The sequence below is a fragment of the Calidris pugnax genome, unplaced genomic scaffold (genome assembly GCF_001431845.1).
Source record: "Calidris pugnax isolate Ruff unplaced genomic scaffold, ASM143184v1 scaffold44, whole genome shotgun sequence".
In the NCBI taxonomy this organism is placed as follows: domain Eukaryota; kingdom Metazoa; phylum Chordata; class Aves; order Charadriiformes; family Scolopacidae; genus Calidris; species Calidris pugnax.
Genome location: NW_015094506.1, coordinates 24,739,624 through 24,753,033, shown reverse-complemented (window position 1 = coordinate 24,753,033; position 13,410 = coordinate 24,739,624). Strand labels below are relative to the sequence as shown.

At 37.9% G+C, this 13,410-nt stretch overlaps 1 protein-coding gene across 1 annotated transcript in view; it reads left to right on the top strand.

The window, feature by feature from the left end:
* Positions 1–13,410, top strand: part of SLC16A7 (solute carrier family 16 (monocarboxylate transporter), member 7) — a 68,350-nt gene that overhangs the window by 24,078 nt on the left and 30,862 nt on the right. Inside the window, exon 2 of the mRNA XM_014963656.1 lies at positions 7,613–7,855. Coding sequence (XP_014819142.1) covers positions 7,642–7,855 — 214 coding nt within the window. The 5' untranslated portion in view covers positions 7,613–7,641. The remainder of the gene's footprint in view (positions 1–7,612; positions 7,856–13,410) is intronic.

The following is a 13,410-nucleotide window of genomic DNA, read 5'->3' as shown; positions in this document are numbered from 1 at the left end:
CAAAGATGAGGGAATAGTACTGGAATTTAAAGTGTTTGGTACAAGTAGTTAGAAATGAATTAATAAGTGAATCAATTTTCTTGCAGAGCAGGGAGCCAACACTTTGAGTTATAAAGGATGTGTTTAGCTGAGCTTATTAAAACTAGTTCTATAATGGCACAACAGAGTTTTGTTTTACAGTTTTTTGAAAGGTTGGTTAGTTTGAAGGTTTATTTTTTTCCAGGTATGCAGGATTTTTCATCAACCTCAATCAACTTATTGTTAAAACTGATTAATTCTTCAGACTGGATCAGTGGCATTTTCAATTTAGCCATCAACATTTCATTTCAGTGCACTTCAATTTGGGTGGAATGCCAACCTCTTTAGGCTAGATATTCTATTGACTGCTTTTTTGAAGTAATTAAAACAGAATTGCAATCACTTTGGTTGGAATTCATTTCACTTAACTTTACTCATCTAGGCATTTAGTCATCCAGAGTAAGCAAGTCATTTATGTTTCCCTTAAAGTCAATGAAAAAAGGTAATAACAGAAGACATGATGAATGGAAGTCCAGCCCATGACTGTAATTGTGAATACAGATTATGGTCTCCCAGGAGAATGTGGCAGCAGAACACAGAAGGTTAAAAAAAAACCAAACAGAAAAAAACCAACAACCCTCTGCAACAAACTCCAATTAATTGTAAATGCTGCATTAATATTAGTTTTGACAAATTACATTAGTCATCTCACCACTGACTCAGCAGTGCTCAAAATCTGATTTCAATAATGTAACAATTCCAATATAGTTTCAATGCATTTTTTTTCAGATGGGGGTTCCAGTTCTGTAAAAACCTAACATTAGTGACTGACTTAGTAATAGCTTTTGGCCTCAGCCTCTGTTTAAACGGTGATGAAGTAGGGCCTTAGTGAAAATGGGATTTTAATTACACTCTCACAGCGTCATTTATACATTTTTTCTTTTTATAGGACAATATCTTAGAGGGCTCACGTCTGTCTCAATAATGCTATTTTGAGTCCTCAAACAGGAACAAGGAATTACATGGCATGTGCCTTTATTCCAGTCTTCTGGACTGTGAGTGAATTAGACCTTTCATTATTCCCACAGCCATCAGGAACCCATATCTGTAATCATTCCTCTTTAACTCAGCAAACAGTTGTTGCTTTTACATCCAATTATCTGCTCAGCTGATGCTGTTACTAAGAATCAGACAATTATACCCTAAGAAAAAAGAAAGTTATTGGGATTGTTTGTTTATTTTTATCTTACAATGTGTGCCTTTCCCTCCCTTCTGCTTCCCTCCACGGAGCCTGTCTCTGCCAACCTCCTAGGCATATGGAAGAATGATATTAATATGCCTGCTTTGGATGTGTGAGGGGCTATTACTTTCCCACACTGTCTTCAAGCACATACTTGTCTTGTTACTGCTTCAGTGGGATGACAAGTATACTACAATATTGATTCTTAGCTGTAAATTATGGATGGGCTGAATGACTCCATGTTTGCTTCATAGATGTGATTATTAAGAACTAGTTCGTTCACCTCCTATTCAAGAAAAAGAAAAGTTTGTTTTTTTTCTCAGTAAGAACAGGCTTTATACTTGAAATATCTATAGTAATATATTTTGATATATTTTTGATATTGTTGGATATTGTGCTATTAAAGACTGAAGGGAAATAGGCTTTAAAATTAAGTAAGACTTGTGATTTTTTTTTTAAAGACTTGCTTAGAGTTTTAGCAAAAATAGTAAATCCTAACACAAGGCCCTTAAATACAATTTAATGTAATATACTGTATATATAATTTATTTTATTGTCACATAAAAGTCTGGAAAGCATTCATGACATGACCCTTTGATTCAATGCAGATGGAGAAACTTTACTAAAACCAGCAGCTTTCTGAAATGCTAGATAACCTGAGTACATTTTAGCAGTTTTAGTCTTACACAGAGTGTATTTGTCCTGCAGGTTGGACCCTAGTGGAAAAAAGGCATTAGTCAGTTTCTGAGTATATCTTTTATTGACCTGGGTTTCATTTATCACATCCCTCTCAGTCTCTGAATACAGACATTCAGACAAAATGGAGACTGTTTTCTCCTTTCAGGGCAATTAGGCAGTTCTTTAGGGCTGAGTACCAGACCTCTGTAGGAGCTACTTTGCTCCAGAACTGGGTACATAGAGCTAAAAGCAGAGAATAAGCTCTCTTGATCCCTTCAGTCAGTGTCTTTCTGCATCCTCCCTTTCTCCATGAAAGAATTCTGAATCATAGAATCATAGAATAGTTTGGGTTGGAAGGGACATTAAAGATCATCTGGTTCCAACCCCCCTGCCATGGGCAGGGACACCTCCCACCAGAGCAGGTTGCTCAAAGCCCCATCCAGCCTGGCCTTGAACACCTCCAGGGATGGGGCATCTGCTACATCTCTGGGCAACCTGTTCCAGTGTCCCACCACCCTCACTGTAAAGAATTTCCTTCTAGTACCTAATCTAAGTCTCCCCTCTTTCAATTTATAACTGTTACCCCTCATTCTATCGCTATACTCCCTGATGAAGATTCCCTCTCCATCTTTCTTGTAGGCACCCGTTAGGTACTGGAAGGGCACTAGATGGTGTCTCTGGAGCCTTCTCTTCTCCAGGCTGAAGAACCCCAACTCTCTCAGCCTGTCTTCATAGGAGAGATGCTCCAGCCCTCTGATCATTTCCATGGCCCTGCGTCAGAGCAAAACCTTCTCACAAAACTAACACTGCTCACAAGATGATGACAATAGCTTGTAAAAGTTTTTGAGGAAATACCATTTGATGAGATGATACCTGCTATCCTGATTTCCCACTTTGAAGTCATTAAACGGCAGTTAATAAAAATAAGAAAATTGAAATTTTTTGCAGCTTTTAAGCCAGGATCTTTTATAAGAGTATAACTCCTTTAGAGATCATTATTTTACTAATGCTACCACAAAGTCATTTATTTCAAATACAGCAATGTAATTAGCATTCATTAAGGGTAAGTTAGAGCAGCTGACTCTTCAAACCTATAAAGCAAATATTGTACCCCACCTGTGTGCCTAACTCAAGTATTAAGCAGTACAATTAATCTGCATTTGCTACTTAATGAGCTTCCAAAGCACACGTGTACTTAAAAAACTCAGTCATAACTCACAGCTTGGACATTAGTCCACATTCCAGCTATGGCGCTGATCTGGGATAAGACTTAGGTTATTTAGCCTGTTTATATTTGTTTCCCATGTCAAAAAGTAGATGATACTTTTTAATCACCCCACAGGGATGTTATAAGACTGAATTTGCTCAAGTTTGCAAAACTGTCTGCAGTCCTTGGCTTACTGTGTGGAACTGGAGTGCAGTAGATAAGTGCCAAATATTCCTACTATCCTGCAGCAACTGGGGACAGATTTTTCACATACCAGCTCTTTTACTCTGGGACAAATGGCTGCTGAGTCAAGTGGTGACAGGGCACATTGAGGACAAGCCAGAAAAAATGTAAGCAGAACAGTTACTGTAATGTTGCAAAAAACCCAAACCTAGAACTCCCAGTAAAATCAGAGTCTCTGTAAACAAGAGAACAACATAACCCCTTCTCAGAAATATCTTTGACGGGCTGCTGTACTGATAGCTGATTCTGGCAGCTGGCAACTGCAGAATATTAATGAAGCATTGGTACAAGAGCAGTCTGAACAGTTTGATCATGACTGACTGAAGTCTGTGGTGCATGATATCAAGATACATTATTTGTCTGTAGCATTTGCTCTTAGTTTGACCTTGTTACTTGCTTGTTGCTTTCTCTCTTTCTTTTTTCCCCTTTTTTTCTTCCTTTCCCTTCTTTCCTCCTTCCCTTCCTCCTCCTCTCCCTATCTCTCTTTCTCTTTCATTCACTTCTCATTTGCCTAATTAAGTTCAAATGTGCTGAGACCTATATAATAAAAAACGATGCATAGCAGATGTTTTAAAAGTGTCCTCTTGCCCTGTTTCTCTCCTGTTATTTGTTAGCAGACACATATAGTTCTTACTACAGTAAGATATGTTCTTGTTCACTGCTTACATAAATGGGATTTATACAGGGGAACTAGAAGGAGCTTAGGAGAAAATCCTCGCGCACAGTCAGACTCGGGGTATGGAAAGGCTGAGCCACGTCTCTCTGTGTCTGACAGAGAGAAGGGAGATTGATGGCTTCGCTCAGGACGCGATGCAGTCTCTGTTCCCTGGCCGCTTCCCTGGGCAGAGGGCAGGCAACATTCCTCACCCACTGCTTGCCTATAAAAGCATAGGTATGAGCAGTGCTCACTCGCTAGCTTTAAGCACATGATAGAATTCATATGACTGACTAAAAACACTGGTGGTGACCTTTATTTACTCAAGTGCTGCCTTTATTTTCTTTTGTCTGGTAGTGTACTGTATTTCTTTTTATTCTTCACAGTCTGTAATAAACCCCGAGAGCTCTGAAAAGTCATTTTGTTTGTCACTGCTTCGTTCCTCCCTCTTTTGCCTCTTCCCTTGTCAATATTTATATCCATTCATCTAAAATGCTGTTTTGTTTTCATTGTTAATGGAATTCTCACTTTTCTGTGTACTGTGTATACTACCCAAGTCTTACTAGTTGGGCTTAGATTAGAACTAGACATCTTAATGTGCTAGACTGCTTTAGGAGGAGTTCAGTTTCAGGGATATTTAGTGCAGGTTTTACAGAAGAAGCTTGCTTTAACTCCTGAGCAGGTATGGGATGTTTTTCTGACAAAACTAATACTTTTTTCTCTTGGTGCAAACATGTATTTATTATTTTTTTTCCTTTTTGCCCTTTATTAACCGGAGCTAAAATTGGCTATCATGATCATAAAGGAACATCAGGGAAGCTATTATTAACTCTGTGGGATAAACAGGAGGTGTGAGATACAATGATCCAGGCTCTTCTTTGTGACAGTGGAATGTCTAGCGTAGGTTAGCAGACAGCCTTTCCCAGCAGCAGCGCTACGAGCTGGCCAGGCAGTCGGGCTGTGCAGCAGTTTCCCTCTAGGCAGAGGCGTAGGAGCTGCCAATGTCCCTTTGCCCCTCTCCTTAATGCCCCCTTTAGTTTACTGTGAAGGCTTTGAAGGGAGGAAAGCACTGAACTGCCAGAGCCTGCTCTGCTGCCCTAAAGGGGTGGATATAATGGGATCTTTCCAAAGAACCAAGATGCCTTAGTGACTTTCAGGAACCTCCAGCGTTCTGATTAGTGAAGTGGCAGTGATTTTTCAAAGTACTTGTGTATTATTTTTAGGAAAAGGAGTGCTTCCTCAAGAAATTGATAATGCCTTTCCATTTTTATGGAGAGCTATGCCTTGATGTTGTGTGGCATTACTAAAATTTATAATAGAGATAGAAGTGTTGTCATATGCATATGAAATATGAAAACAAATATGCTCAAACCTTTGAAGTGTAAGAAAACAATAGTTAACCTTTTTTAGGAAATGACCAAAAGTTTTCTCAGATGAGTGGAACAACAGCTTTCTGGGACAGATAGCAAACTCAGTTGTTTACTGTCACTCATGTCACATAAACAGAGTTCTGCTTTTCATGCCAATTTGAGGTTTTGTGCTTTTGAAGGCAATCGATCATCACTGTATGTGTTATAAGTTACTATGGCTTTTCTGAGGTACTCTTCCTTCTAATGGGTCCTGATTCAGCAAAACCAAACTGGTATTAAACTGCTTTGCCAAAGTTAAGTCTTGGCATCCGGAACTGTCTCTGATAGTCCAACTTCTTCTAATGGCAGGCCCAGCTTTTCCTCACTGATCTATGTCTGTGGACTAATGTTAAGCGGAGAGTAGGATAAACAGAAACAAAGTGCATGCCAGAGGTCTTTTCTGAACATATGTATAAAAAGATTTGTACAGAGCAATAGATATCTATTGGTGCCAGCAGCAAGTCTGTGTATGATGCAGAAGCCAAACTACCTGGGCTTTTGCAACCTTGCGTAGAAGTCAGATGTTTCAGTTGTTGATTTAGCTTTCCCCCAGAGGTCTGCCAATATCAGGGTGATGTCTACAATCACCTTCAGTAAAGCGGAGAATGAAAAGTACAGTGGGTTTCTTTCACAGGGCTAGCCTAGTGATAGATAATCTTAAAAGCAACACTTTGCTAGTTTTGTGGCATGTGTTGCATGCAATGCTACATGGTGTTTCCCCTGAAAGTACTCCAGGCACTATCCCAAGAGATTAATATAAGCTGACACAGTCCGTTTTTCAGTTTTTGTTAAGGTAATCTTATCACTCCCACTGCTAATGCAGTTTACTGTGAGAAATTGGAATATGCCATAAGTGGCATGGAAGAAATCACATAGAGACTTGCTGGTAATCATAAGCATAACAACAGCCTACACACTGTTATCATCCACAGCTTTCGATACTGGTATGGCAGTAGACCAATCGAGAGTAATAAGTTGCCTAAATGCCCAAGAAAGAAACAGGGAGGAAGGAGGAATTTTCAGTTCATACTGCCTGTGTGTGCTGAATTACACAGAAGAAAACACAGCGGATGCCAGCTCTATGTTTAATAAAGGGATTTGATAGTGGAAAAAATCTCGGAATTACAAAATGGATTCTTGGTACTGCACGTTTTCTAAAAGGGTTATGCAGAATGTAGAAAGCTTAAGTTTTTAGATATCAGGATGATAATAACAGTATGAAATTTATTTCAGGCCTTAGGAGTTTTATGTGGATTACTTATGATGTCTTGAGCTGCCTTAATGTGTTGGCTGCACCTCTCAGAACCTCTATAACTCTGGTGGTGTCTATTATGGTAAATTCTAAATTAGAGAATAGCTGTGTAAAGTTTGTGATGTTAGTAAAACTCTTCCTGAAGTCTTCTAACATTTGCAAACAGAACAAAATTAGTACCATCAAGCTCCGGCTTGTTCCTGCAAGTAATGTCAACGTCAACTAGTAAGAAAATTTTAAAAATAAGAGTACAATATGGAATTGTAATATTTTTGCATTTATTTTATGGATACACAGAGAATTTTAAATCTCTGCTTAGAACCCACTTCTTAGGTGTTCTCATGAGAGAAGCAAGAGATATCAACAATGGTCAAAAACTGGATATGACAGCATATGATAAAAAAAGTGTAATGAATTTGTCCCTTGCTGTCATTGCTGATGATTGTGCTGGTACTGGTAAATCTTGCTGACACAATGGCATTTGATGATAATTTACTGTAACTTTTTTCCATTGTTGCCTGTAAGTCCAATTTCCAGGTTTTTTTCTTATTTTTCATTCCTGTGCTAAGTCTACACTGTAGATAGTAGAGCTACGTAAATTAACCCACACAAACACGTCACTTTCCAATAAGTGACTAATTGCAAATACAACTTCAGTGACTGAGACAAGTCATTTGTAACAGTTGCCACATACTGAATAAGGTATTGCAAAATACTCTTGCTACAAGTGTTTTTGCAGAACAGATTTCGCTTCTAAAAACAGGTATTAGCGTTCCATGGTCCCATGAAAGCTGGAAATTATTCTCTCCTCTAAGGATTCTTTATAATCCCTGCAGGTGATGATTGAATTCTGCAGTTTGATAAAGAAAAGAGGAAAACTGTTTGAAACCTTGTTTCTTCTCTTTTTCAGCCTAGTTGGAGAAGACACAGAGACCAAAAATGCCACCAGCAATTGGAGCGCCACAGTACCCACCTCCAGATGGAGGTTGGGGATGGGTTGTGGTCTTTGGGGCTTTTATCTCCATTGGATTTTCCTATGCATTCCCCAAAGCCATCACAGTATTCTTCAAAGAAATACAAGAAATCTTCCACACATCATACAGTGAGATAGCTTGGATATCATCGATAATGTTGGCTGTCATGTATGCAGGAGGTAAGACATCTGTGACATTTGCAAATATCATCACTTGGGTTTGGTTTGATTTTTATTTTTTTTTTCCCCCTATGGTCTTAAAGCATTTAAAGTTAATTGCTACCTAATTTTATCATTATTACATTTACCAAAAAAAATGCTTCTTTTTGTATCATAGTTTATCAGAGAGTACTGCTAGCCACATCACCATTAAAGCACTGTTTACTTTCTCTTTTAAAACATTTTATATTCTCTTCCTTTTTGTTTTCCCCTTAGGGCCTTTTATTTGTTCCTCTACCTAATTCTATTTTGCAATTTTGCCTGAAATTCACAGTTTCTAAGAGTCACATTTTCCAACAAAGCAATGCCCAAGTAACTACTCCTGGGACTGGTGATACATTTTCTCTGTTTCCATTCTCTCGGTGAGATCTCTCAATAGATCAGATGATGGAGCTTAAATGGAAAATTATTATGACAATGAGGGTTCATTAGTCAGGCACAGGTATTCCTCTGTAGACACGGTTTTTACATCTTGTCCCTCTTCGTCCTAAAATAAAATCCTACCTCCATTTAGGCCAAGAGCCATGTTTCATACATGCCATCTGCATGACAGCTAAGATACAGACAATCTTATTCTTGGGACTGAAATGAACAGTGAACATAAATTTTCTGATGTCTTTTTTCTTGTGAGCAAGTAAGTGAAGAACAAGACAGATGAAAAAGGATTTTAAAGTATAAAGCCATGTTTAAGTACTAAGTGTCAAACCTGCTTTGGCAGGTTTTGTGTCTATCAACTGTAAAGCCTAGCTGTTAAATTCTGCTTGATTTCTTCATTCTTTCAGAATACTTTTTGTTAAGTATGGGTGGGAGCTGGGTGCTACTTAGGCAAAATACTTTTTCAGGCAGTCCAGAGGTCTGAATAAGAGGTTATTTCAGTAAATAGATCTGGCATTGCCCTTTCTTTGGATGTTATGAGCTAACCACTTGGAACATCTCAGACTATTTGCCACAGTGAAGCAATTGAATGTGTACATTTTTATATATACCTGTATGTATATGTACATATGTATAAATATATATACATAGAAACTGAAAACATGCCAGTATCACACTGAGATTCAACATCTTTGATCACTGAAGAGCATCACTCAAATATTTTTCAGAAGTGGTATCTGTGTAGTACCAAAGCATGGTATTATCAGGTCCAGTAAACAACCCATGGGAGGAAGGATGAATTCTTGTTTTTAACATGGTAATTTTTTATCTCTGATTTCATCCTATGTAAGTTTTGACACGTAAATGATCCTAGATCCCGTAGCAGTCAGGGAAGAGAGGTAAGTGCTTCCTGAGAGAAATTCAGGCTATCTCAGTTACTGTCTCTAAGTACCCGGTTTTCCTCCCTGACTATAAAAAATGAACCTTCAGCCAGGATAGGATTAGCTTAAGCACCTCAGGTAAATATTTTTCAGTTAATGCGTTGGAAAATTGGATCCTTTTTTCAAATGCTGCAGAGATGGAGATGTCTTGACAAGTGGTGTCAATATCAACAAAATCTTGCTATTCAGATATTTTGATCCCATTTATCCCTGTATCCCAGAGATTCATAAATTATTCATATACTAGTAGAGAATCATAAAAGATTTTATAGGACCAGCAACAATAACCAATTGATTCACCAGAATTCACCAACTGAAGAAGTAACTTGAACTAATGCATTCAAGAGTGGAGTAAAAGAGGAGGCATCTTCCATCACATTCAGGTCCCCTTTAATGTAGTTGCTTCTTAAGGACACATGAGCACTTGCACTGTGGGGTGTACATGTGGAGGATCTTGAACGAGTGCTGGACCCATCCAGAACAAGGGAAGAGCACAGTTTTTGAAAAGCTGGAGTTTGTTTTTAGCTTTCCCTATGCTGTGACTTGTGACCTGGACTCTTTTTTCACCACGTTCTCTAATTTAGGTTCTGTTTTCTAAGGGCAGATTTGCTTTATAGCGCAAGTGCTGTTCTTTTGTTTTAATCTTCGAATAACATTTAATTTATGCTGTTTCTGTCATCTCAAAGTTCACCCAAGTACAGACATGAATCGCAAGATGTTTAGCTGTGGTCATTTTTATCTGTGAGGGCCAATGTGCACAACTTTTAATGCACAATACAAAGCATTCAGTACTCCTATCTTTTCTCTAATTCTTCCTTTACTGTTCTGAGTACCAGCATACTAACTTTGTCTGTACATTGACATGAAAAATTACAAAATGGTTTGCTATTAATTCTGCTAACACCTACCTCAGTCACTATGAAGTTTATGAGCACAGGAAGAATAGTCAAAGTTGTTTGGCTATCTTGTTACAGACTCATGGTTTTAAAATGCTGAGAATGACGACCCTGCTTGATGTAAACACTCTTTGAAGCCATAGCTTCTCTAGAATCACTTCCTAAAAAATAGGCCATTTAGACAATCACTGGCAGAATATGAAATAGCAATCAGGAAAAACATTTCTGAAGGAAATCACTCCATTGTTTTTACTGTCTGAAGGTGGTTTGGTTCCTTAGCATTTGATGTGCTGTAATGCGAAATACATGTTCAGAACATGAGTACAAGGTGTATTGTTTACTATGAAGTGTGATAACGTACGTCTGCGATGAACATTCTGTTCATCGTGCTACTAATTAAGGTAACCTGAAAACATCTAAGATCTGTCATCTTCATTGGAGCTCAGCATTCAACCTATTAATCATCACAGTGGGGTCAGTGAATAAGTTAGAGTCTGTGCAGACACTCTTTGCTTTGGAGGCTGCAGCCTCTTGCAGTAATTAGCTGGCATCTGTGTTTCAGTAACAAGGAATTAACTTACCTTTCAATGCCTGAGGAAAAAAAAAAAAGAAACTAATAAAAGGCATCCAGTAAGGAGCTAAAAGAATGTTAATTATGTTTATCACTTACTTCATACTTAGAATAAATGGCATTAAATTATAGCAGACCATCTGGCAATCCATATGGTCTCCTGCAGTTCTGGTTAATTCCAGCAAATAGGTCAAGCACAGCATTCACCCCGTTAGGAAAGCACTAAGCAGAGGTGACAAATCTGATAAATCAAATCAATATGAAACTCTTTTCCTCTCTCAGTCTGGCATAATATGCACTTTCACATTATTTTTGGGTTTTTTTTTTTGTTTATTTTTGTTTGTTTGCTTTCTTAAGCTCTCTCGTTTTTGCCCCCCTTATCTCCTGGATGTTTGTTAAAGTTTACTAAAAAGCCATCCCAAAAAGTGAGATCCTATGATGTGATCAAGATTACAGGTATTGCACAGCCTCTGTGCCTTGAAAAAAACATCCTCTGGAGAAGAGCAATAGTTCAGTCTCCATGGCAACTCCTTCTTCTGCCTCTCTTGAGCAGAGACTGTCAATTGTATGATATTAAGGGTGATGGCTTTGTGATGGACTCCTACACCCAAGGGACTGTGACTGAGACCACCAAACTTTCGTTACTGGAGGACAGGAGCTAGGATAAAATGGAATTAGTTGAGTTACCCTGACAGAGCAACCTGTGTTTCTGTATGTGTATGAACACGTATGTCTATAAAATGTGTGTGCACGTATGTGTTCTTATATACATAAACTGTATATGTATTCATATACTCATAGAGCAATGTTTATGCTCTAACACACACAAGCATTAAGGAATTCAAGAAAAAGCTCAAATTCATTTGACCTCAAGTTCTCTCAGCTTATTCTTCTATTTTTCAAAACTTCACCTCTCATTTGCACAGTGTTAACAGCCGAAGGTGATCAGAGAGCTTCTTATCGAAGCTTGATCTGTTTCCATTAAAAATGTTTTCATTGCTTTCAGTGTAGGTTTGATAGGAGCCTTCGTGGCAGCTATGAAAGCCATGTGACAGGTCCGGTGATTTCAGGCACAGCTGACCTTGAGTTTTAAATTTCCTGAGGGAAAAAGCAGTTGGTTTACTCGTTTGTCTTTAACTCTTTTTCTGTCATTTTTCCAAGGACAATTTCAGTTTGGGGTTTTTGTTTCTTTGTTTCATTTGGGTTTTTTTCCAAAATAACTTTTTGGGTGTGACACTGGGTTACAGAGATTAGCTTGAGAGATGATAAATCCTTCAAGCAATATCCAGCTGTGAAATGTAGGATACTCTGGCTGTTCTGAAGACCAAAAAAGAAAAGTCCATTTAAATTTTAAATTATATTTCTAAGTAAATAATTTAAAAAGGACCTTTTGCAGAAAGGTGTTATATTGTGTACCTAGTGGCCATTACCATTTTTCAAAACATGCTTATAATCAAAAAATGCAGCATTTAATAGCTCTTCTATGTTTCTTAAATTATTCAAGCTTGAGGTTAAGTATTTCCAAATAGTAGCAAAAACTTCAAGGATTTTTTTGGGTGACAACAGAGAAGTAACCTATAGAAAAGTTCTCATTTGGACTTTGTCAAATATTAATTTGGAAAATAACATATCATATGGTATGTTCAAAATATTTGTGATTTTATCTCAGTGGGTGTTTTGGTGATATTGCTGTGAAGATGAAATGGCGTGCACAGTGGAGATGACAGTTGCGAAATCCATGTAACACAAACAACAGATGGTTATGGATTTTTACTTTTGGACAGGACCTGGGCTCCTACACTTTTCGTCCTCTCTGGCAACATTTTCTTATCTTGGTTTTACAAATACTGGCACAAAGATTTCAGTGGCCATGGAGAAGGAGATTGAGAAACTTTCTTAAACTGACCTATGTCCTTTGTTGTCAGGGACAAGCATTTTTTGCCATCAGAATATGCAAAGTGTTGAATTTTAATAACCTCATTTAGAGTGTCCTTGAAAGCAGAACTTATCAACTTTCTGAATGCCTCATGGACATGAGGGAATACTTCACATTTAGCCTAAAACACATGTAAAACATCTATGTCAAGTTAATTTGAGACTCTCAGATAAAGGAAAAGAAGTCATAATGAGGTGACACAAGAACAGAGCATTTTGAATCTTACTAGCAAGTGGAGGTAAGTACAAAAAAGAGGTATCATAAGCAGCAAAAATATAATAAATTTACAGTAGTTCAGTTTTTAAAAAGAAGACCTGAGTGCCTGATAAAGCCTCTGAAGGATAATAAAGCCACTTCGTATATTTCTTGGGAGGCTTTGCGTTTTAGTAGGGCAGAGTGCCTTGTAGGGCAGAGTGTTCTGCCGCAGCAATGGTTGTTTTAAACAGAGGCCTTCCCTAATGTTTAGAAAACACTCTTTAAAATGCTCATGGGAAGAAAGATGAAAAAAGCAGATCTGTTGTAGACTGCTTTATACATTTTTTTCAAACAGGTTTGTTGCCCTATAGGAGCAAGATAGATTTTTTGTTCTGCAACTTGTCGTGTTTGGCTGAACAGATAAGATCTAATTGTTAAATATTCAGTACCTTTTGGAGATCCAGTTTTGTCAAGTTTTCTAAAAACATAAGTTTTTGTGAGATCCACTGAGCCACACTCAGGAAGCCAGTCTCAAAGTCAAGGACATGCTGCCACTGAGAGAAATAAAGGTGTTTTTTCTTTTATTGTAGGCTTATGTTAAT